Here is a 26,590-nt window from a genome sequence, read left to right as displayed (position 1 = left end):
TTTCGCTATTTTAGTTTTTTGATTCTCTTTATTGTCTCATTATTTACGTCTTACACAGTACATAACCGTTCTCTCTATGCGGTTACCGATCAGCAACTTACTGGCTAGTGAAGGTTTTACTGTACTTATCTTTTTCTACCTCCGTACACTTGCTGCTTCCCACTTGCGGTCCACCTCACGGACCTCAAGCATTTACAGACGTGTTACTTAAGCTGTATTTTAATCTAGCTTCCGCTCAATTTGATCCACATCAAGAAGATCAGCTTCCATTTTGAATAACTTGCGCAAAGGGAAAATTCAGTTGAATCAACCGCATTACATCTTTTACAGAGCTCGATTGAAGTCGTTCGGGTTTTAGTTTGTTTTAGTTCAATAAATAAATAAATAATTTAATTTAAATGAATATTCTCGCTTGCTCGTCCAGGAGCTGATACGATCCTCTTGTAACACTTTATCGTTAGCGTGTGGTCAGAATGGAATTTGTATCTTACATGTCTATTAACCTGTGGTTAGGACAAAAGGGAGGCATTTTTTGTTTTGCAGGGATTCAACCAAATGTTGGTACACTGTCGTTCGAGTTATTAAAGAATATCCCAATTCCAACACTACGCAGCGAGAACCACGTTTGGTTGGGAATTGCCTGTCTCTCTAGTATCAAGTATCCAATATTAAGCTCCTTCCTTCTTTCTTACACTATAGACAAATAGTAGCCACCAACACGCATTGATGGCCATTGTGTGTGTTTGTGTTTTTAGCGTATGAATTTCGTTGTTTCGTTGCTTTCTGGTGCAGGTTTTGGATTGTGGCAGCCGTTTTATTGACTAGCGTTTGCACCATCGTCCAACGGCGTCGGCCTCTTACTTTCGGTTTTGCGATGGCAGCCTTGTAAGATGGTGGCCGGTGTTGCTTAACATTAGATACTCAAGAATTCGGTACCGCCGGGCGGATTGCGACCTGCCGGTCACACTGTGCCGGCCCCTACATCATCATCTGCACGATCCTATTGGTTTGGAGGAGTTAAGGTTTGTCAACGGCTGTGCTCTCCTGTTGTCGGTTGGCTGTCTTCATTTCGGTTCATTTTCTTTTCGTTGCAAAATCCCAAAACCCCACCTGCTTATGTACCACTTCTACATCCCCAGGTTCGCATTCATCCGTACATCTCGCGCGCTCTAGCATTACCAACCAATCATTGTCTCATTCATGCACGGTACTAGCGGATTTACCCTAAGGATACGAGTCATTAAAGGCTTGTTCTTCGGCAAAGCTCACGTCGCTTTCGTGACGGGTTCTTCCGCCGTCTTAACTGTAGCAGCGCTATCAGTGACACTTTCCGACGAGGAGCTTACACTTGGCTCTTCTGCCGTTCCCTTACTGCTTCGTCCTTCGCTAGCGCTACGGTACTGACTTTCGTCACTGCCCGGCAATGCTTCGTTCGTAGTTTCTTCGCTCATGGTCACATCATCCAGACCGGTATCTCCATCGTCATAGTCTTTCGTGAACTGATCAAAGAATGCCTCCAGATCCAGATCCATTCCACTGTCCGGTTCTTCCTTTTTCACTATTTTCGGTTTCGATTCTACTGGTTGAAGTTTAGTCGTAATGTTCTGCGGCGCTTTAACTGTTTCATTCTCATTGTCTTCAGCGAACAGATCGGCTACGCTCGATCGCTGCGGATCAGGATTGAGCTGCTCGCTCAACTTCATATCCGCTCCGTAAATTGGACGGAATCCTCCCTGCAGCTCCGGCTGGAAACTGTTCGGATCGAAGGTGGTGGTAGATGCGGAAGATACAGTAACCGGTGCGGATGGTGAACGATCAGCACTATCTTCCCCAGTACCCGTCGAGGTTGTGTCACCGACATCCGAACGATCGATCGTGTTCGGACTGTTGTACTGACGGACAGGAGCTGGTTCGGGTTTGTTCACTGTTTGCTGCTGTTGGAGCTTGAGTGCCTGTGGAGAAGAAGTTACTACGGCCCATCCTTCGTAGGGATTGGTTACTTTAACCGGATCGAGACTCATACTAGCTTGGAACGGTGCCTGGAAACTCTGTTCGTAGCGTCGCGAAGGATTGCCAAACTCATCTACATCGTCAATCTTCAGATAGGACACTTCCGTCTGTGTTTCACCGTACGGCGAATAGTAGTAATTGCTGGCTGCCGATCCGTATCCACCTACCGGTTTGCTGTACCGCATACTGTTAGACCCCAACGGACTGGACTCTGTCGGTGTGTAAGCGATCGCAATCGGTGTACTGTCCGTCTGGAAACGTTGCAACTTGCTCGAGATCAGGTCCTGATCCTGGTCACGCACATTCGTTGGTTCTTCACCAAGATTATACTCGGAGTCCGATTCCGAAAGATCCTGTGCTGGTTGGCCAGCTGATTGTTCTTTATCGAGCTGCTGTGCCAATGCGAAAGGGTCCGGTTTCTCAAGACTGTAGGGGAAATTAACTTTACCGTTGGGGTTTGGTTTCCTGTGTTTAGCCGTTAGAATTGGTTCCTGCTCAAAGTGAGACGCAATCGAAAAGGGTGTGTTTTGATACTCCGTACCAGGACTGATCGGTTTCGATGGCAGTTGCTCTCCACGATGTCCAACCACGATTGTATCACCGTTTGGTGCTTTGCTGTCCAATCGTACAGGTGTACTCTTAACCGGATATACCACATAAACTGGGCGATCTTTGTTAACGTTTTCCTGCTGCTGAGACTGTGAAGATCCAGCCAAAACGTTATTGCTTTCCTCACCCAGTGAATCTTGTGCGGCCGGAGAGTTGCTGGACGATGCCTGCTTCTTCGACTGTAGCATCTGTAGCGTTACGACGGGTTCTAGTTTGGGTCTCTGCTGTTGATCGTCCTTCAGTATGTTGCGCAGAATCTGTGGTGGATTGCGATGGAACTCGCTGTCCTCTAATGGTTCGTTTGGTTTCTCCGAGGAAGTAACTGCTGGCGGTATGATGTTGGTCGGGCTTCCGGACGGTTGGGGCGGAAGTGGAGGAGGCTGAAGACGGGGCGGTTGAATGTTGTACACGCGATCCTTAATCATTGTTGGCGGTGGTGGTGGTAGTCGATAGTAGCGACGGTTCTCCAGCTCGGCCGATGCTGGATGCATCTGAGGACGGCTAGGTGCTGGGCTAAGGCGTGTCATTAGACGCGTTGGAAGTGGCGTTCTTCGGACTGCTGTCGTCGGTGGCAGACTGTTGGGAACGTTATAACCGGCAGGTTTGCGTAATGGCGGACCTGCCTTAACGAGCATCGCTGAAGGAGGAACACGATACGTGCCCGGTTCCTTCATGTATGGTGGATGGCCCTGTGAAATCTTCGCATTCGGTCGGAATTGTGGTAGAATATTCGGCAGTGTAAGTGTTGGCCGTGATGGACGATCGCTTGGATACGTTGAGGGACGGCGCTGTATTTCGCTGTACCGGAACGGTGGTCCTTGAGCTGGTACCGGTGGCCGAGGTCGTTGTTTAATCAGATCAGGTCGCTCGGGAGCGGTAGGAGGCGTCAACTGTTCCGGTAAGTCTGCCGGATAGTTCGGATTCGGGGCGATTGCTAGTTCGTTGCGATTAAGCGATTCGCTCGGTGGTGCAGGCGAGTCAAACACAATGCGGTTCGACACCTCATGCAACGTGCTGGCGATTTCTTGGTTCGGAGGGAAAACAACCATCTGATCGTTGCGTACCGGTGCTGAGTGACCGTTCGGAGGCAACACTTCCGATTTGTGTGTACCACTGATGATGGGCGCGTTATCGTACTTGTCGTCCGACTCGCTAGGGAACCGAACACTCGTTGTTTTGATGATGTCTTGCGGTTTTACCTGTACCTGCACTGACGCTCCAATGTTGGTTTGATCGTGTGGCTCATCTAGTACCTGTCCCATCTGATAGGAGGGACGACCGGCGCTCAGGGCTGCCGCCGAAGCTGTATCTTGTGACACCGAGCCCACAAAATGGCCTACACCCTCGGGACGGCCCGACGATCCAATGCTGCTACCGACGGATTGCTGCGATCCCAGGACAAAGGTAGCCGAGTTTTGGTTCGGACTAATGACGACATTATTCATGCTTGGGACGGCTCCATACTTCACCACGTTGAGCTGCGGTTGTTGTACCTCATACTTCACGTACTGTCCGCCCACCACATCCATCGCTGGAGGTTGTGGCCGGTGTCCGTTTGATTGATGCACCTGGTACTGGTTGTATTGCGGCTGGTGCTGCTGCTGATGTTGCTGTTGGTGTTGCGTTTGCACCAACGATGGTCTACTCGGTGGAGCTTGGGCCTGTGGATGAACTTCGTATCGTACGTACTGATCAGACAGGTCGATCGATTGTTCAATTCGTGGACCACTAGATCCAATGGTCACCGATCCGGCCGAACCATCATTTAGCAGCACAATCGCAGGTGGTGTCGTTGGCAAATCTTGTTCCTGTTCCGGTTCTTCCACCTCCTCAACACGGTTGCTTTCCGCCAGTTGCGATTCGAGACGCTTCTTCTGTTCGAGCGTACTGAAGATATCAGAAAGTGACATGACGGCTGGATTTTTAGGCAAATCGATCTTGGTGTTGCTGGAAGTGCTAGACGTCGTTTCGCGATCCGGAACCGTTCCTTCCGCCTGTGATGGCATCGGTCGGAAAGGTGCTGGTCTGGAACCTTCGTACTTAAGAGCGGGCATGGTGAACTTGATCTTTGGTGGATCTACCGCATCGTCTACGAAGCGAACCGGATTGGCGGGTGCAGTAGAAGCGGACACGGCGATGGTGCTTTGTGTTGTCGTTGTAGTTTGATACGTTGAGGGCCAGTGTGGTCTTACGGATGGAGAGTAGTAGGTAGAGGATCGCATCGGTGTGGAAGGAGCACGTTCGGTCGTCGTAGTTGTTGGACCAGGCAGAGCAAGTGTCGATGGAAGGAAGAACTTCTTACGCGTCTGTTCGGATGTCTCGAGGTACTTGTTCTTGATAGTGCTCTTGTATGGATAGCGCGTGAATAGCTGCTTTTGTGAATTGGCAGTAGTTCTTGATGATTCTGTCGTGGTCGTAGTCGGTTCCGGTGTCGTTGTGGTAGTCGTGGTCGTCGTTGTCGTCGTAGTCGGTGTCGTGATCGGTCGCCCCGACGTTGCAGGGAAGCTATAGTATGCGTTCGGGCTGCCCGATCCAGCTCCGGGTCGGTTGTAGTTACCCACCGTGTACTGTGGTCTATTGTAGAAATACTTTGTCGAAGTCGGTGGAGTCGTTGTGGTGCTTGTCGTGGTAGGTGCAGCAGTAGCCGATGTCGCAGCTACAATGTGTGTGTTACCATGTTCGCGATGGTTCGAACCCTTGTTAATGCCCTGATACTTCAGATTCGCGTACGAGCTCGATATCGAGACGAAGTTCTCCGGCGAGTACATCTTGGGCAGATTGAGAAAGTCGTGAAAGTTTGGCGTCGACTGGTGTATGATCACATCTTTCTTGTCGCTCACGTAGCTATCCTTGATCGGTTCGTACGGTTTGCTGTCACCGAGTTCGATCTGGTTGCCCGTTTTCTTGTGCAGAAAATCGATCGCACCCGTCGATGGGTCACGATCGACTAGGAATGGTTTGCCGTCGTTAAACACGTCCGATGGTAACAGAACTGACCCGGGCAGCAGTTCCTCGTCGACGTTCGATTCTTCCGCGATCAGATCCTCGAAATCATCGTCGAAGGTGTACGCATGGACGAAGGCGATTGTGGTGGTAAGTAGCAACAATCCCAGTGTCACTCCCAGCGGGAGCAGGTGGGTTCGTTTTCCCATCCTTCAAGTTGGCAAACTGGAAAAAAGACAAGAGAATGAGCGTTAAAAACATTGCAAATTAAGTGATCAAAAATATTATCGAAAGCTATAAAACTCAACCAATAATGAAGAATTCCGAAAATGATTGCAAAGTGCTGATCAAATATCAGGCTCGATTCATATCTAAATCAAATTGCTTATTATAAGCATATCGTTGTGAAAGCATTTTCCATTGCTCTTTGTACTGTGCATTGCAGTGGTATGTATTTTCCTGTTTTCTCTGTCGAATGCATAACTAAGAAAGTCGAAGAAAAACCTAACATTTAAAGTTTTCACTCATCAAAACCTAACGCCATAGCTTAACGAATAAGAGAGATATTGGGGAAAAAAGGAAACCCCATGGCTTCCGTCAACTTTGCGCATTTTCACGGCTGTAGTTCTTTCTTGCTCGCGGTCTCTCTTTATTTGTTGTTTTCCTTCTCTTCTGACTAAAATCCGATCTCATCAGCAGCAAATCAGCAGCAAATTTACATCCAATCAACAACACATCGCACATTACGTTATGCGATTTCACTTTCTACCATGAAAAACCAAAAATATATCCCAAAACATTTCCACCACTATCCGTTAGCCGTGGTCCGTAGACAGCGGAAATTAAGTATACTAAAGTCTAGCAGCGGAAAATTTCAACCAATCGAAAGCGAAATCAAACCCGGTAAGCTGCACATCGAATCGGGCATGTCGAACCATCCCCGGGTCCGGATCAATATCGACGTTTTCCCGCATCGCACGATCGTTATCCGTTCATAATGGATGCCTTAATCAATGGCCTTTCTGGCTGGAGAAGGAAACGACTTGACCCGAACGGTTGGCCGCCACACGCGTGATGACGTTTCCGGCGCATTGCGTTCCATTGAACCCGGGCCGGATTTCTCTTCCAGTGGGGTTGTTTTTTGTTTTCGCACCCACCACACAATAAAACGCACAGAGCAGGCAAGGTTATTATTTTATTTAATTTTTTGGTTTGCATTTTCTGCAAAAACCATCTTCTAGTCTTCCTCGTGGCACTCCTTACACGATGCTTTATTGTTGAATTTCGGTGTGTATCTTTTCGTACTACCGTGAGTACAAATTAGATTGGCTGCTGGCGTTGCTTTTGCCCAACATGGCCTCAAGTTACGCTGCGGAGGAAATAAAAAGTGAAAGAGACGCCCACAAACGCAAGCTTTTGTCTAAGCCCCGGGCACCCTGGCATGTTCTCCCACACTATAAGGTGGAAGTATATCTGCGCATGAGGATTGTTTTGTTTTCTTTTTTTTGTGTGTGTTTATTCACTACAAGATGATTGCTTTATTTACAACGCTAAGGAAAACGGAAATCCTTATATGGTGTGAACTCTCCCGGTGAACTCGCAAGTTTTCCACCTATTCAAAGGTAAGTTTGGACGTAGACACCCATTAAAACACAACATTCCAATGAAGCTGTTTTCGATCGATTACGGTGCGTAGAAAATACTGACAGGAAAAAAAGGTTTGAACGTCGAAAGGTTCCCGTTAGGCATGTCAACCCATTGCCCACAGGTGCGACCTGCTAACCGAAATTCATGGCTCAAATCGAGCCGACAGCTATACGGGGTTAGCATATTAATCGTTAAAGAAATTCTCCAATTCTCGACCAATTCGACAGGTGACCGAATTTGTACGTTGATCGACAGATTTCCCCTTTTTCCACTCTCTCTCTCTCTCTCTCCTCATCCCTTCCCAAGTTATGCAACGGTGCATAAGGACAGTCACTTAATTCAGACGATGTTTAACTATTCTTCGTTAGTTCCAAGCGTTCCGGTGTCACCATGTCTACCCGTTCGTGGAGATCTGCATGAGGAATTCTAAGCATGTTAAAAAATGTAAATTAGCACCTTGCAACCCTTGCTTCGCATTGTTTGGTATCCACCCTCACGACCATCCACCCATCCAAGGGAATGTTGTGCCTTTTGATGCTTTCTGACTCTCGAATGCTTTAAGCAACGAATTGGGACTTTTGGAACTGAAACCAATGCGGTTAGCATTGGCGAGCAATAGCGGTAAATATGAAATCGATATTTCTACTTGTGCTCGATTGTGCTTTTGTCAATTTCTCCTACTCAATATTTGCCTACAGACGGAAGCAAACACACACCCTACGCAATGTTGAGAAATTGACCTCTTTTCTAAGATGGAGGATTTTGCAGAGTTTTTAGGTGGTAATGAAAGTTTGTTTTTTGGTATAACTCCATTTCTCTCTGTATCTCTTCCTCCCTCTCTGTAGGGCATGACTTACTCTAGTTCAAACCTAGGAAATTGTAATAAAAATTGTCTTCCGTGCGCTATGCGAGTGAAAGCTTTTCCACCCGAAAAAGAAAAGAAAATACCACTGCCCACGCCAATCCGTTCGACGATCGAGAACGAGCAGCAGATGTCGTGCAGCAGCACTTCGATTCACTTTCCATTTGTGCGACGGTTGAAAGTGGGGTGCAAATTAAAGTGGCCTGAATTTGCCGAGCAGCATCAGAATGGCCATTTGTCGCATGCGGTATAAGGCAATGAATGAATTGAGGCATTAATTATCATTATAAACAAGGCGGCGTGTGTTTAGCATTGCTGCGCGATACGATAATACCAAGCGCAAAAGGCGATCGTTTTCTAATTCGGTGCGGTTTCTATCAATTGTGTACCAGTTTTATGTTGGTTCGATGTGGATGTATCAAAAGAAAAACGGTCGAAATAGTTTGTGAGTTTTCTATAGGTTTAATTTGGAGCTTTCATCCCAGATTACTCGTAAACCGGTGTATTTCGACTCACAATAAATAAAAGCGATCGTTGGCAGGCAGCGGGTATCAAACAGTCTGCTTCGTTTTGGTACATAAAAACGAAACGCTAATTAGAAAAGCAAATTAACGTATTAACTTCTCCCAACAACAAAAAAAAAACCGGAAGCCCACTATCTGTTTCGTCACCAGAATATTTAGAAATGAATGAGATTTCCTCTTCGGCCGGCTGCTGCTCGAGTAGGCAAAGATCCCGACGATCGTGCAGCGATCGCATCCGCTACCCATTTCACATTCCAATGCCCTTCTGCTGCGTGTCGAGTTGTTTGTTTGTTGCTTCCGTCTCGATTTCATCGGTCACTTCCTCGAAAACTACAGCCCATCACATCAACTGGGTCAAAACCGAACCTAGTGTGCCCCCCCCCTATCCGAGCGATAGAGCTCTCCGTACAAACGTTCAACTGCGCTTTACTCTCTCCAGCCCTCCTCCCCACGGAAGGGTTCCCATTTGCCCGGGAGGGGCGATCTTTAATGCTCGTTCCTTCACCCGTTTCCGCCGGGACTTAACGTGAATGCTTAGGGTTACTATCTTGCGCCGACGAGATGATTAGAAGACAACGGTGCACGGAAGAACCTGCTGCAAAACATGATGCCGAGCTCCATCACGATCGACGGCGGCTAGTTGGATCAAGTTTTGCGGATGCGCAGAATCGAAAGTTGACTGACCATCATCATCGTCGTCGTTCCGCGTCGACACTTGGCAGATGGAAACGTGAAGCGACGCACCGATTGTACATCGGAGATCGTGATCATCATGATGATGATCATCATCATCATCAGTTGTCAACATCCGCCGTGGCATCGCGTTCCAATGCGAACCGGATCGGTGACCAGCACAAACCGGAGTCGGACTTTCGATTCGTGAGGGTCTCTTTGTAAGGGTTTCCGCAATGACGGCGGGTACGCACCGCGCTTTCCCGACTCAGGTGTGCTGCGTGAAAGCATGAAATGGGTCAAGGTGAGCCTTGGACCGGCTTTAGCTGCTTCTACGCGTTCGAGCGCTTCAAACTCGATCATATTCCAATCGGCAGAAATCGTGACGGAAAAGAGAAGCGAAAGATACAAATTCGAGCGGTTGTACGCACTACGCACAAAGCCATGATTAGTGGACAAGGCATTTCAAGCGTTTTACTCCAAGACGATTAAATCAAGTTTACCATTCAATCAAAACAATATTTTTGAAATTTACATAGCGATCGAAGTGACAACAGAGTTGTACAGATAACGAGTTATTATAATGTGATCCTTTGTGCAACTAATTTACATAAGAGTACTTTTTTAACCTAAACTGTTTATATCCTTTTGTAACAATACAAAATATTTAGTAAGTTACAACACTATTTCCATTGAGTAGTATAAAGTACAGCAAATATACAGTCAACATTCTTAAATATAAACCCCCCTACCCGTCATTGTTCAATATAAAATCCCTTTTAAAATTGAACTTACAGCCCACAAGAGTATATAAACATCTACATGCGAAAGATTAATAATAAATTTGTGAACCGATTAACACATTTACAAGTTATTCGAATGTTCTATTCATTCATTTAAATTTTCTCTAATATACTGAAACACTGGCATTTTACCTGTCAAGAAAAGCATTCTATACTTTTCTTTATTTTTCTCTTCTTCCATGTTATGAGTATATTGGTATTTTCAAACTCTGGTTTTAGGCTACTGTGTATTAGAGTGTCTTTCTCTATATTTTATTTTATTTTGAAACTGGTGTTGATTTTGCGAGTACTGCAAAGCTGAAAGCTCCAAGGAATGATCTATGAAAACATCCATTTATGTGTCTGTTATTGCTCATTTATCGTTAAGGTAGTAGGTAGGTAGTAGTTGAGGTAGTTTTATACTTCAAAATTTTCAAACAAAACAAAACTTTTTCGGAGCTTTTGTTTATCTTATTTTAAAGTATCATAAAATATTTTGTTATATCTAATCGCGATTTATGTGTTTGGATTTTACATTTCATATCTAAATTACATATTAATATTATAATTTAATTTAGTTATAATAATTTAATTTTAATTAAAAACTAACAAACTAAATCATTCTAAACGACACAACTGTCTCACTCACTTGAAAACCACCCCAAAAAACACGTATGTTCGAAATATTTTCCTTTTCTTTTCTCCCCTTCTTAAGAACCGGTTCTCGTGATCATTCTTGAAAAAACGATCATTCTGGAACAAAGAAGATTAAACCCAAAGAGAAAGTCGTTTTTTGTTGTTGTTGTTCATTCTCCTTGAGCTGGCCTAATTGTGGGTTACGGCTGGCAAAAGAACGAACCCATCATGTTCTCCTTCATCCTCTCAGAACGTTTTCACTTTTAACCCCTGCTCACGTTTGAGGTCGTTCCTCTCGGTTGGAGTTTGTGTACGATACACAATTATAAGTACGGCCAGCTACAGCACCCCATCGGGCAGAAGAAACATCACCCGCACACACCGTCCGGGGGTTTGGTTTTCTTCTCGCTTGGGTGAAAGTTTTCGTTCGTGCCTTTCGTATGCCTCTCGGAGTGCTCCGAGATGATGGGAATCGCTTTCAAGTACGGTCTTGTGCGTGAGTGGAAGCAATTTCCGCATTCGTTTGTAAGGCTTTTTGGAGGAGCCATATTTCGTTATCTCCCATCGGTTCGCTTGTTCATTCCACCGTATTCGTCTCGTTACCCCTGTTGAAGATGGTGGAAGTATTGTTTTGTGTGGTGATTGGTGTTGTTTGCTTTCATCGCTACAGTTCCATCAATCGGCCATCGAATCGCTCAATCACGGGGTTTTTCGATAGTTCAATGACACAGCAAGCAGCTCACTCACAGTGATCATCATGATCAATATGAAATGCTCGTCTTGCGTTTGAAGCTAGTGACTAGAGAGCAATGATCCAAACAGATATTGAAAAAAAAACTCAATAAAAACCTTCGTAAATTGATCTGAAAAATCCCCTCAAACCAATATTAAAACATAATTAATTATTTTCTTTAAACGTTTATAAAGCGCCGAATTTTTTCGAATAAAATCCTCATGGTGTACATAATAAGCTATTTATAGGTGACTATTCCCTGTGTCGCATTCAATAGTAAATTGACCAGCCATGTACGAAGATGTGCGAAACAAACCACCTATAAGAATAGCTTGATCGATCGGCCGTACGTATAGAAGAAAACGAATCAAACCGGTTCAAAAGGTACTTTCTTCTTCCGTCACAGAAATCCTTCTCCAGCATCAGCTACACATGGTATTGTGCATGGTGCAGCGTGCGCATTTACCAGTACTGCAAACATTCTGCAACCTACTCTCCGGGGAGAGATTCCGTTTCGTTTTCTATCGCGGAATGTGGCACTGTTTTATCCAGCCGCACAGGAACCCGCCGGGGGGGGGGGGGGGGAGGGTCGGGGGTTGAAACACCTCCCCTACACATGCTCACCTCTGAACGATCATTTCCCGTACGCGGATAGGTTTTGTGAGACGTCTGAAAAGCTATCCCGCCACAGAAACGTTGAATGAAAACGAAAGACTTCAATGATCCCCAGCGACGAACCCGGAACCAAAGGAAGCGCTAAATATGGTATCTCACATGCACCCTTTTGGTGAGAACGTTTCGAAAACGTTTTGCTTTTGCGATTTCCTGTGTGGAAAACAATTTTTCTGTGCTAGAGAAAGGCTCTCTCTCTCTCCCTCTCGTTCGTGCACGATCAAATAATAAACACCGTTGCAGTGAACAACGGCGGCGTGCAAAAGGCAATCCAAACGAAACGAAATCTCGCCCTCGAGGAGATGATCGGTTGTTGTTTGCCTTTCGTTTTGCAATGCCTCGTTGGTGGCAACGGAAACTAGTTCATAATTTCACGTTCACGCTGGAAGCGTCCTGTGGAAGCGAGTTTGTTGTGATAGTTATTATTTCTGCGCCGGAAACCGTTTTGAATCGACATTTGCACGGTGCTACTTTGCGCTAAGAACGTTCCGGTGCAATGTTTCGTTTTGGTTTTCTCGCTGTAAACAACCGCACCCGGATGGCACCGTGAAGCACCAAAAAAAAGTTTATAAAACAAGCTTGAAAAATTCCTTCAGAAAAGTGTATCAAATTCACACCCAGACATACTTTCCTTTCCTCGCGGCAAACTATGATCGATCGATCGTAATCCCTTTACAACTAGCGGCTTCAGTTTAAATGCGTTCTTAGATGAGCCGGGTGCTGCAAAATTAGGTCATGCGATCGGTTCCGGGTGCTCGCACACTTTGTGCATGACGGAATTCTTCCTTCTACGGGTAGGTATGGGGCGAGCCACGGGGATTTGCTCGAAGTACCCAACAATTAGGGCTACAGTTACGTTTGCTTCTGTAAGAAATTTCTTCCCCATGCTGCCCGCGCACTCTCGGTGGGCCAAAAAAACAAACTGCAAATGGTTAGCAAAACCGTTAATTAATTAATAATCCAAAACAAAGCACCGCACTTTGCATTGATCGCGCTAGGAAGCTTAATACATGAGTTTACGGGGCTTTTTTTGGTGAAATTTATACATTCATCCATATTCATAAACCTACACATCCTTGTTCGCTACACATACGCAACCGCCGCTCATTAAGTGTCTCACTCGGGTTGAAATATGTGTCAAATTTCGTCCATCGTCTAGTTTTTTTTTTTGGTGCTAAAATTTTTCACGATTTTACTCCAGCTACATGTCAGTTTTCTCACAATTCTTTCTCGTTTGTTTTCCATTCCCTTGCGACCGAAAACATGGCACGATAATGAACGAAATGATTCTGCTTCACAGCTTATCAAAACCATCGGGCCAAAAACCTCTTCTTTGGTAGCAAATTGCATCATGATGAAACTGCACTAGTGCATTAGTGCAACTTTTTTTTTCTTCCCCACCAACCCCATTCAAAACAAAAATGGTCTCATTTTGCTGCCGGGAACTGTCCGTCCGTGTTTGAGCGTGATGCCAGACACCGCTCGACAAGTGTTTGTTTGATTCCAAACGATAAGGAACGGTTCTCAAACCGGAGGGAGGGTTCAAGAGGGAGAAGGGAAGTATAATGGGAAGAAAAGGGAAAATGTGGTCGGTTAAAAAAATGGCCACAAAAACAGACACACATCAAGCACTATGCCCAACAGCTAACCGGTCAAGTACCGTTTTCTGGCCGGTTCGTTGTAACCCGCGCGTGAGACTTACGGACGACTGAGCCCACGGTACGGGTTCGGTGTGTGTGCGCAACAATAAACGGTGTTCTGGAAACGGTGCTATCCATCGTACGGACCTCTTACTGATGTTATTAAGCCTTGTTGCGAATTTCACCATCTCATCCAGAAGCAAGTGAGGCACTTTGCGAATAAAAATGCATGAAAATCCTTTCTTTGTCTTCTTTCCTTGGACACGGTTGGGAAGGTAAGGGAATGGGATTGTATTTTGACCTTTCAACGCACTGTCACCAATCTTTCCATGGTTATCACCAAACACAATAACCCATACCGGAAGATCAACTTCAGATATGCATATGCCGATGGTTTCGGTCGTACCTCGTTGATTCCCTTAAGTGGGAAGCGGAACTTACAACGTATGAAATCGACCGGATGGGTGCAAATGTGACAATCGACCCCGAAAAATATAGTTTCCGGAAAGAAAAGTAACCGGAACGAACACCATTTTAGCGAAACCTTTGTCATTTAAAACGAAATATTTCTTGTGAAAGCGAAAACGGTGCGTCACCTCCGTGAGATGGTGTGGTTAGATTGTCGTCACGCCATAACATTTTTTTTTTGAATTTTTGGTGCCTAAAAGAAGATATTAGTTGGTTAATGGGGTGAGTGTAATGGATATGATAGCATCACGAATTTTAAAACTACCAATCCAATGATGGTAATTTGAGAACTCTGATAGGAATTAAAGATTTACTTAATTAGTTAAAATATTGATTGGATTTTGTCACACGCCACACTAACAGATGCAACGTGGTTTGTGGCTAAAAACCCATTAATGCTAAAAAGCCTGCCTGATTCGAGCAGGATTTAATGGAAAAGATTTGAAGTCCGCAATTCATGTCAACATCCGTAAATCACTCAATTTATAAAGGAATCCTCCTGCGGGAAGCTATCAGTTAAACATTTTCCGGTCATTTTTCTTCCATCCCACCTTTCTCTCTAGGGTTTGGTAAGTTCGGTTTGTCCAACAACTAATCTTGGTGCTTTTTTGTCTCATTCCTGTTCCGAAGAAAGCCGTATCCTGAAATTGTTGATGCAGTAAAAGCATCCTGGTATATCCCCTTAACATTCGATACAAAATTGAACAGAAAATAATTAATAAACTGTTAATAAAAAGAACCCGTACATACCCGTACATAGACATGTTTCGTTTGTCTCAAAAAAAATATTTTTTTGGGAGCATTACGACTTCAGAAATCATGATCTGACATTTATTACTTTCCTTGATTTTTATGGGACTTTTAAGTCTAATCATTTCTTGATCCTTTTCTTGAAAGGAAAGTGCTTGAAGTAGATATGTAATCGTGCGAAGCTTTCCCGAACTTTTGCAAAGTACAATCGAGACTCTTGCAAAGCTATTCAGTTCAGCATGTTCTGCACAGCAATAATTTCATTTTGAAGAAGATCCAGAGAGTTGAGATCATATTCTACTTCAACTTAAAAAGAATCCGGATATGGCTTCAATCTACTCACTTACAGTCCCAAACGGTGTAATTGATAGACCAAACCAGGTTTGATATTAAATCTTGCGTGGAAGAATACGATCCACTTAGGATGGTGTGAACCTTTTTACCCAGATCATCCAAACGGAAAACACAAGAGTCGATCATAGGAATATGTATGTTATCTATTGCATTTATATTGCAATAAGTTTGCTCATTCTGCAGGACTCTACTGAAGTTTTTGTTATTATCATACTGTTCAATCGCTAATACTCATTGTGATGAATTACCCACAATGGAGTAAAAAGCTAATAATTATCCAAAAACTACACACCGTTTAAATCGGAAATCTCGTCCAACGGTACATCACCTGCACTTGACGGCGTGAAGAAAAAAAAACCCAAAAAAAAAACCAGTAAAATGCACGCTTTCGTTCAAAACAATCGGTCCATTTCGAAAGCCCAACAAAACATGGACGTCGCACTATTCGTCATTCTGTCAAAACCAACCGGTGAAAACAGTGACAAAGTTGTTGAGCTGCTTTTTTAACCCCTTGTTTGGCAGGCATGATTGTGATGATTATTTCATTTCCCTTAACATAAAGAAAGTAAGCTTAACCTTACCGTTCATGTTACGCACACACACAGACACACCGTTCGTGGAAGGTCATCGGACACGGACGATGATGTTCCAGTGCCAAACGATGGAACTAAAAATGACGTGTTTACCACCCATCGTCCCCAACACTCGAACTTGGCTCGATAGCTCTATTTTGTGTACTTAATGCCAGTCAGTACCCGTAGGCAATTAAAAGGTCTGTGTGTGTCTGAGGGAATGTTTTTTTTCTTTTCATTCGACCACAACAACTCAGAGTGAGCCTGCGCAGTGGAATTGAAAGTACGTAAATTATACCCAACTGATCGTACCGGGATTGTTCGTACTGGCTGGTGAAGATGATACCCCGAAGGCGGAAAGCGACACAGATCGTGGCAAAAGATGAGAGTGGAAAAGATGTATATCCACAATTCCCCCTTTTCCATCTCCACCCCATTTTTCTTTGGGGGAGATTGGGGGTGTTTCTTTTCTTGCTCGTTTATGATGTTCCGCCATAATGTCGTTTGCGGTGCATAATAATGGCATAATTAAAGTGTATTTTTGTAGGTTTTGTTGTGGTTTTTTTTGTTTGCCAATTGCTCTGTGGGAGGAAGCGACAAACCGCAACGGGTTAATGAGTTAGCTTTTTGAGCTGAACAATTTTATAACGACACACAATCACAATCCGCTGCTAGTGAAAACATGAAAATGGTTCACTTCCTTTCGCGAACCGGGCGAAATGGCTTGTACACCGAAAACCGAAGCATTTTCCGCATGAAATTCTTGTGCGACATGATGAGCTGTGCTTTGTGGTAGCTGTCAAATTAGTTTTGTTAGTTTATTTACCGACAAAAGAAATATTTATGCCATAATAAAGTTGTTGATCGGGTTAATAATTGTTTCGAAAGTAACGATAGGAAATTAACGAAAATTTTTTATCAGACATTAGTGAAACTTAAAACATAATCGTCGTTAAAGCAATTGAAACGTTACAAATTGTTTCTGTTATCATTAACAAATTTATAAATGATCACTGCTAGTATGGTTTTTGGCTGCATCATTGGACATGTAAAAACTTATAGAAAATGATAAGCAGTTTGATTATAATATAAAATGTGAAAAACAACTTCAAAGAATTAATGAAGAATATCCTGTATCTACAAGTGGAAGTTTTATGGTGCTGCACTTTTTGTTAAACTTCAAAATTTTTTAAGTGTTTTACTAAAGATAACTAAAAAACTTATAATTAAGTTTAAATCACGGTGTGAAAGTGGTGGCGCGTATTAAGGTCATCGTAGCTTAAGCTATAAAATTAGCTAAAGACTCTACATCTATAAAATCTCTAGAAGGACTTTCCAACTAACAATGAACTAAACTTTACTTTTTTAACATTAAGATTTTAAGGGTTTCCAATATTTGTTTTCCAGGTGTTTATTCCGAATTCGTGAATTAGATATCTCCTTAAGATTTAGTAGTCTATATCAGGGGTCAGCAGAGGTTTCACCAAAAGGACCGGGCAGTAAAAATTAACCGGAAACTGCGGACCAAATACTTGAAGCCAATCTTGAAACATGTAGGTGTAGGGTTTACTACCCCAGAGATTAGATTATTTGTTTTTTTTCGAAAAAATGTAGATAGATGCGACATGAAGTGTTGATTTGGATTCACAGAACTAAAAATAATCTGATATTGTGAAAATAGGATTTTTTGTTCTTCGTGAGCTCTACACAAATTTTCTCGCGGGCCGGATTTGGCCCACAGGCCAGACTTTGCCAACCCCTGGTCTACATCAATGTTGCTATTTAATTAGAAGTTGCTAGCACACTCGCTAAAGCTCAAAGTTGCTTAAGGTATCGATAAGGAAGTTTTAAGTATTTCAAGAATAGAATTCACTTTCATTTTAATAATTGTCAATTGATATTTTTACCAGTATGATATTTCGAACACAAATTTAATAAGCAAAATGGTTTAAATCCATGAAATTCAATTGAAGACAGTTAAATGGTTAATACGTATTTTGAAGAATGTTATAAAAGCTTTGTATTACATAAAGGAAAACTTATGAATGTAAATGTAATATAAATTTTTATTGCATGATTGTGCTGTTCAAACGCAAGAGAATTTTTTTAATTCAGAAACCAAAATCAGCTGTCATGAATTAATAGTAGGCAATGTAGAGTAGTTCGATGAGGTAGTAGAGTAGATTAGATTTGAGTAGAACTAGAAATTCTTGAAGTCTGGATGATTAGTTCTTGAATGCTGTACTGCAGAATTTTGTACAACAGAATTTTTTTTAGACCATTCAAGAATACAAATTCTTCAAATTATACTTTATGACAACCCAATCACGCCATCATAAGAACTATGGAAAACCTTAAAAATGTTCAAGATCATGTTTCTCCATGCCAGTCGATCGATCGATTCCAATTCGGATGTTTAGCGGAACGATTTCTCCATCCCGCTTGTGGCTGGAGTTCCATTTTATTTCCCGCCGAAATACCGATTTCCTTATTGCTCGGGTATAAATAACCGAATCACCTAACCAGCCGGATGATTAATGGTCTACCGCCCCCGGAAGCGACAGTGGCGACCCAAATCTCACACCCGGCACACCGGCTTTCCTCCCCCCCCCCCTCCCCCCAGGAGAGGGGAAGCTGGGATTTCGTGCGTGGGAAAAATACAACCGTCATTCCATCCATCCCGATCATGTCCCGATACGATCAGATCGGTGTCGCCTATTGTTGGCAAAATCAGTCAAGCCATTAATCAATCAACCAAGACCAAGAGTCTCAAAACGGTAACGGGGGGAATTCAAGTTCACCATTTTTGCGCCTATCCCGCGGGTTGATGTGGCTTTTCCATGATAGTGAGAGCTGTTTTTCACACCCCATCAGCGCGGAGTATGCGCAGTCTGTGGTCAAGGTGTTTGCCAATTAGAAGTGGCCAATTAATAATCCATCTAGTAGAGTGGGTGAATAAAAAACACGCCAAAAAAACACCACCACCGCTTGCTGGTCAGCTTTCATTTTCACCTTTACTTCGTTGCACCGAACAGGAAAGGCGAAAAACGGTGGCCGGAAAAGTTTGTCGCATTATGGCGCATCGCGTCTTTTGCATCGCTTTTCGCACGGCTACAAATTGCATTGCAATGACAGCTGTGTGACGTGTGGCCATTATAAGTTACAATGAAAGATAAAATATTCAACGCCAGTAAAGGTTCGTAAAGTTTATGTTGAAGTACAATAAAATGCTTTCAGCTATCATGGCTGCCGAAACTAATTCATACGCCGTACAGCCGAGGAGGGATTTATAGAATTATCTTCACAGGATGTCTCGCAGGCGCTGCACTATGATAGAAACGTTTAATTTTTTAGTCACATTCCACATATTCAACTTTCTAATACCATTCGAAAGCACGCGACTGACCACTTGGCAGCACGCAACGCAAATCTTCCTTCCCCGAAGCTGATTGATGTGGCCATGATGTTTTATCGTTTGATTTCCCTGCATACCTCTCTTCCCTCTCCCTCCCACCGTTTCCCACCTCTACACCTTCTTGTGGTTTTGTTTTTTTTTCTTTCTTGCTGTTAATATTGTTTTTGAACATTGGAAAACTGACGACCGCCAAGATGATGACCCGGACATCGCCACTATGTGCCACTATGGCGGAAGGTTGACGAACCTCTTGATCGTTGTGATCATGGTGCGGTATCGAGGCCTAACCGATTTCGCTTATTCATAAGCATCAGCAGCCCATTTCTCATTGATTATTCATTTCGCATTAACGGTAAACATCGCGCGCGCAGCGGCCACTTATGCGAACAATCAATTCCCGGCGTTCCGGTGACATCGATGCGCCGGCAGACGGGAGATGCGAGTTTAATTGCTTTTCGGAAAGGAAAGCACGTGTTTGGTGTGATGGGGGGATGAGGTGGAGGAGGTGAAGGAGCGGTTGCTTATATGTCAAAAGTGCGTGACAATGTACCGAAATGGACATTGTAGAGTGTGAAAGAGCTGAAACTATGAGAGCAGAAAGGTTTTCATCAACATCAATCAGGTAATGCGACAAAATGTGGTTAAATTTTGCCAACTTATAAAATAATTAAATTATTGTGGTAATGTTTTTTCGCGTCTTTTTTGTGTTTTTTTTTTAATTTAAAAAAATGTAAAATTATATGAAAATTAAATCTTTAAAGTAATTAAACAAAACATATAATAAAATATTTTGATAACATCCAAATAATTCTAGTCTAATAATTACAGATGATATTGATGTTAAATTATTTAACGTTTAATTATATTTTATTTATTTTTACCGAGTAAACCCGGATTTAGGTCACGAACGTGTCACGAAGGGAAATGTCTCCTAATCAGTTTGAATTGTTTAAGTGACACATAGTTATAACTAATATACAACTAATTATCATTATTTTTATTGTACATGTAGCCACCTTTAACCTCTCAAGGAAAAATGCAATGAATCTTAAAGAATTTATTTATTTATTTATTTATTTTATAAAACTCACACATTACTCATTACCTTGTCCAAACATTATTTATTGTAAATCCAAAGAAAACATTAAGACCATAATTTATCACCGCTAATGATTACTTCCAATGAGCGTAAACAATGTTCCTAGCTAAACCATTGACCAACAGTTGCGATTCCACCCTACCCCCAAAAACCAAAACGAAAGACCCAACAGCTCGTTTCATCCCTTTCCTTGTGGCCACCATGCCACCTTGCTGTTGAAAACCACTAATTGAGCTTTTCCCGCCTTCACACTCATCACTCTCACCGATTTGCACGCGGTGACGGAAAATCAATTAGATTGCACCGACCTTCACCTTCCGTTCTTGTTGGAAAGTCAAGGCGAGATAAACAAAAAAAGCACCAGAGGAACCTCTACCTACTAATAGTTCATGGGAAAATCTTATGGTTAGCGAGTGAGAGAGGAAGAGAAGAAAGCAACAACAACAAAAACCGATCTTTGCTACGGAAGGCGAAACTGGTTCCCATGGTACCGCAGTATGATCTTTCAAAGATTGGCATAGAAGATGATCGTGTCTCTATTAGAAGCTAACCATGTTAGACAGCGAAAAAGAGACAAATACCACCACACCAAAGACAATGGTTGAACACTGATTAAAATAAATGAAAGTTTTCCCTCGAACGGGTTCGGGATGGCGATGACGGTGGTACCGCAAAAGCAAAACCATTTTTCCGCCTGCCCATTACCCGGCAGGCAGGCAAAGGCTTCAGTTTTTTGGCTGTGCGAGCCAAACAGAAGCGAACATCAACTGGCGTCAACGGATGATGCTGCAGAACGCGACTGGATGAAAACAAAAGGTTCGCGTTTGGCGGTGTTGTTTGCTTCGTGGAAAAATGCATCTTTTGTTTCAACCCACGCCAAGGCAAGAAAAAAAGGTCGAAGCTGAGAAAACGCGCATGAGGACGGTGCGCACATGCTTCTTCCGCGGGAAACAAAACTTCCCGAGCTTTGGAAGACAATTTTCCGTTCACGGTACTCCCGCCGGGGTGGATGAGACCTGAAGCTGGAAGAGACAAAGGGGGCGGACATCTTGGCGAAAGTTTGACAGTTGGCCCTCGTTCCGGGCGTGAAAGTGGTACTTTCGTGTGGGCCTACCCATCCCACCCTTGCGAGCGAACGTAACTACGCCGCCGCAACCTCCACCACCCACCCCTCAGCCCGTGTGTTCCGGTCACCGGCCCACCAAAACCAAGGTGCCGGGAGTCGTTTATGGGTTTCGAAATTCGAAACGGATTTGCAAAAGCATCACCACCACCACCACCAACCGTACCCGAAAGGTGGTTTGATGGTGGATTGGAATGCTAAAATTGATTATTCATCTTTCGCTCCCGGAGGGGCGACGCGTGTCCAAAAATGTTCATTTTTTGTTTTGTATCCGACTGGTCAGGGATGGAACAGATCGCCCGACTGGAAGCCTTGAAGCAGGAAGCGAAAGTGACAATTGATGGTTTATTTTGTTTTGCCAGTGCGAATGGGGGAAACGTTTCCCGAACCGAATGTGGCATGGATGGAATGCTTATGGGTATGTGTCGCATAGGTTGGGCATACGCTTCCTTTTGCAACAAACGATCATTGGCTCATACGGCTGCCGGTACGCTACTCGATCTTAGAGCCAACGGTCGTATACGACGACACGATCGGATGGAAGAAATGAATGTGCGCTGCACCTTCACCAGCTGAGGTTGAGGTGAAATTTGGGTTAATGGTGCTGATTCAATTTCAACACACCTTACCAATTGTGTGCCTTTCGTACGCTCCTATACAAAACTGTCTATTTTTCGTGACTCACTCAGCTCAATGGAGGGTTGATCAATTGACGATCAAGCGATCGCATTTGCTTCCTCTTGTTGGGTAGATGTAATGCGTACCTTCTTTTACATCGGATGATCGAGAATCAAAACAAGTAATAAGTAATTTTGTTACATGATTTTGTCGATGTCGATACCGGAAAGATGTTTATATAAATTAAATTCCTCATGAAGCTAAGGAAAATTGTGAAATTCCTATTCAACCTAAAACCCTATCATAAAGTATCCATTCAAACAAAAAAAAGAAAACCCTTCAATCCCATCGCAATCACTTCCGTGTAGTGTCCACCATTGAAGGACCCGTAAAGAGATGTCATTATTCATTGCTCTTAAGCGAACGAAAGCAGCCTTTAGCTTTCGATGATGTCATTTATTTTACCACCGCTGTATTATTGTTCTTCCGGTGAAAGTTATTAAGTATGGGTGTTTTTGTTACTTTCTTTTGCATTGACAAATCCATGACGCATGGTGTTCAACGTTGTGGTCAATGAAGAATATCCGGATGTATCGCTTCGGTCGGTGTATGAATAGTGATAGCAATTGTAGAGAGTTTCCGTAGGGTCTGTTTCATTTGAACAATGTACATTTAAGCTAAGGGACCAATCTCAAGAAACCAAGGAAGTGTTCAAGTTTTCATGCAAGCCTACAACAGGACTAAAAGTTAACAAGTTTGAATTTGAAAAATGGTTGTATCCTTTTAATCAACTTTTCTCATTGTTGCTTCAATTTAATTTTACATTTATCTTATATAATGAGATTTGGCAATTTTTTCTTCACATTTCACTAAACAAAATTTGAATACAACATCGTATCGTTAATCTTTAACACTGTGTTCATGTAATTAAATCTGATACTAATTTCATGAATTTTGCATTTTTTACAATTCATTTTAAGTATAATGACAAACAAACGATCATGGGTCTTTATGCACATGTTTATAATCAATCAATACGATACCATCTTCAACGACCATCTGAAAACTGACTGTTAAAGTCAAGAAAAACCAGAAATGGCCGACCAAGTTCTTTCGAGGTTGTACTTCTACAATAAGAAGAAATTTTAATTGTTTTCATTAACATATTAATTACCATATTAATTATTAAAGATGCCAACAATTACAACATTGTTGGGAACTGAGCTCATGTTATTAGAATGAGAGCATGAAACATTTACTTTAATACGATTTCCGTGTTGCAGGACGTTTTATGATCCTTCGTACAAGTAAAAGTCGATCGTTTCTTCAGGATAATAAAACAATTATATTTTTGTCGTTAAAAAAATCTCGGAAGGCTAATTAGTTGTACGATTCTTTCAATTATTTCTGTACGTTTTTTCCGTTAGCTCACCAGATAATCCTTTCCATTTTATCAGCGCGATAAAAAATTTTTCTACTTCTTATTTAAATGTATTTTCATCCTTTTTTGTGGGTTTATTTAAAAGTTCTTTAAATCGTATTAATTTTGTGATTTCATTACACAGTTCGTCGCTTGATGTCGTTGATGTCTCCATAGAGAAATTAAATTATAGTTTTATTTTTAATGTTTCACTTATATTTGTTAATAAATCTTAATTTGGTAAACACATTTAAAATACATGAAACTCTTGTTTGAATAATGAATAATTTTTTTATATAAAATATGAAAAAGGAAAAATAGCAAAACATTAAATGCTTCCCTATTTGATTTTTTAACGTGGTTTACATTAGTGACGCATTGGAATAAATTGCATGAAAAATGCCTTCTGGTTTTCCCAGAAAAATGGGAAATTTTGTTTAATCGCAAAGTCCGTTCTTGTGGGAAAATGTACACTAAATAACATCAAACAAATTAATCGAGTGGATAATATAATCCTTGATAGAATCCTGTTAAATTAAGCATTGAAGTCGTTTAAATTTAGAGCAAATTTAAATTACTTTTTCCTGAATATTTCCTGAACTAAACTTGAGTGAAAACGGTTGTAATTTTTTTTTGTTATTAGGATATCTCCAACATTAGTCAGTTTGCTGATTCTGGTACAGGATTTGAAGTAATTCATTTTCAAGCATTTTCATTTTAATTTGTACATCCCCATCGTCTCATGTGGTCGTTCGTTATTTTTTGGTATCTTATCGTTTCCCTCATGTCCTCTACAGTATTGCATATGTCCAACAAACCTCCCAAAGATTAGACTAACAAAACAGGCCTCATATCATATATTCCATCGCATATTTCAAAATATACCGTTCCCGGAGGTTTGCTATTTACTGCCGCCTTTCATCAAGCGCTAAAGAAAGCCGCCTAGATAAGCATTAATCATTTGCACTCGTGTTTGTCTGTGTGGGACTTTCCATCGGTATCCAGCTTTCTGGAACCGTAAAACCATACGTTAACAGTGAGCATGGAAAAGGTGCACATTACATATGATGTGCTTCCATCAAGTAGTAGCTTCCACCTTTCCCTTCCGATACCACAGCTCGGTGGCTGTGGCGTATGATAGTGCGTTAATTAAATCTTCCTGCGATCACATCGTGGTCGTATACATATTTTTTACCCACTTATCTTCCCCACCCAGAAAACACCTATCCGATTGGGCCGTTTTGTAAGTGGGATGCAGATTATGTGTTTGTGTTATCAAAAATTCCACCCAAAAAGGCACCCGCAGACGGACGGGAAGGGTGCAGTTTCGCGCTATTTTTGTCGAATTTGTGGCAAATATTGGTGTAAGTTTCAGCTGTATGTGTGCGCGCGTATGTGTGCGGCACGGTAGTGCCCAGTATCGCAAGTGGACGATGCCGCACCATGCCCAAACCCGTTTGGATGCTGATCGCTGAGCTTGCGCAGAGTAGAGGTGTGTGACCCACATTTACGCGAGCAGCCTGCGCCTGATTTTCTGCACATCGACCGAACCGTGACGCATATCCGTTACAAACATCCGTGTCCGGCTTACGCTTGGCCAGCAAACCGTCAACAAATGCGGTGCGATTTGCAATGACGGGGCTGGAAATTCGTACACTTGCCTCGTACGATGCTCATGACTCAACCAGGGGAAACCAACCGAATGGCCACACGGTTCCGATTTATGTAATCAGCATCCTACGGAACGGGATCGTTTGAAATACACGGCTTGGGGAGTTTCGTCTAGGCGAAGCCTGATGTCGAAGAACCAGGATATATCGACCATTCGAACTGAACTGTCACTCCACGTGCATACATATTCCGTGCCATTATTCATCGGATTGGAATGGGGAGAAAGTGCCACCGCAAGAAATACCCACAAACACACACACACACACTCAGCGCTGAAGAGCTCACTTGTTCGACTCTTTCAGCCGGTGACCGAGAAAGTGACCAGCAAAAGGGTACGAAGGAAAAAGGCAAGACGGACTGTACGCAACGAACCGAACAGCTCGATCGGTCATACGAGCGCAGAGGGCACGACACATATGGCCGGTTGGACGAATTTCGGTTTTAACCTACATTCAACCAGCCGTGTAGTTGTCGGCCGCTTTCCAACATTTGGAAGCAGTTGACACTTTGACGCACCGTCGCCGTATTGTTGCAAACGTACACGTGGAAAGACCGACGGAACCTACCTTGTACGTGCTGGATGATGGGACCACTGGTAATGCCGGAATCGTATGCTCCTTATGGCTACACTAAATATGCAAACCCGGAAACGTCTAGGTTCTGATCACTCCACTGCAACTGATCGATCGAGAAGGAGGAGCGTTGAGTTTCCGCACTTGTTTAAACATTCAAGCCGCGTTACAGCGCCAACTTCACGCTTAGAATGGCACGAGTTGCGTGAAGTTTTATCCTTTTTTTCACACACACTCTCACGTACACACGGACGCCTCCTGCACCGTGACCCACTTCACTTCCGTTCGGTGCGCCGGTCAACCCAGCCACAAATCTCTCCACCGATCTTCACCAATCGGCTCCCTCTGGAAGGAGTCGCGCACACACTGGGGAACACACAGGGGAAAAAGAAACACTCGCACACACATACACACTTTCTTGTGTACAGACACAGAGACACAGCAAAACACACGCACGCGTGGAATTTCACCCCAAACCTTCTTCAGCTGTGAGTGGCCACCGCTCGTAGTTTTCACCTGTTGTAGCACACTTAATTTTGTGGGTTTTTGTTTCCTTTTTCTTTGCTTTTCCTTGCTGGACGGATCAACGGTTGAACGTTCATCTCATGCACGTTTGTTCTCAGTCGGTGTCGGAGTCACTTCTACACACCACGGTGAATTGTATACAGCACAACACTGCCCACTGCTGTGCCACTGCTGGGTTTCGATGTTGCGAGCACTGGCTTTTCTGAGAAGTACGACCGCACCGGATGGCGGATCATCAGCGAATGGCGCGAACCCGTGCGTCGAAACTTTCTA

At 43.1% G+C, this 26,590-nt stretch overlaps 1 protein-coding gene across 1 annotated transcript; it reads right to left on the bottom strand.

The window, feature by feature from the left end:
* Positions 1-8: 8 nt before the first annotated feature.
* On the bottom strand, positions 9-26,590 carry LOC125760544 (mucin-17). Its single transcript, XM_049420758.1, has 2 exons — positions 25,787-26,590; positions 9-5,787 (listed from the first exon to the last, which is right to left on the bottom strand). The coding sequence occupies exon 2, from the start codon at positions 5,769-5,771 to the stop codon at positions 1,266-1,268; it is 4,506 nt and encodes a 1,501-aa protein (XP_049276715.1). The 5' UTR covers positions 5,772-5,787; positions 25,787-26,590; the 3' UTR covers positions 9-1,265.

The sequence above is a fragment of the Anopheles funestus genome, chromosome 2RL (assembly GCF_943734845.2).
Source record: "Anopheles funestus chromosome 2RL, idAnoFuneDA-416_04, whole genome shotgun sequence".
NCBI classification, from domain to species: domain Eukaryota; kingdom Metazoa; phylum Arthropoda; class Insecta; order Diptera; family Culicidae; genus Anopheles; species Anopheles funestus.
Note: the sequence above shows the minus strand (reverse complement) of the source record. Positions and strands in the feature narration are given on the sequence as shown.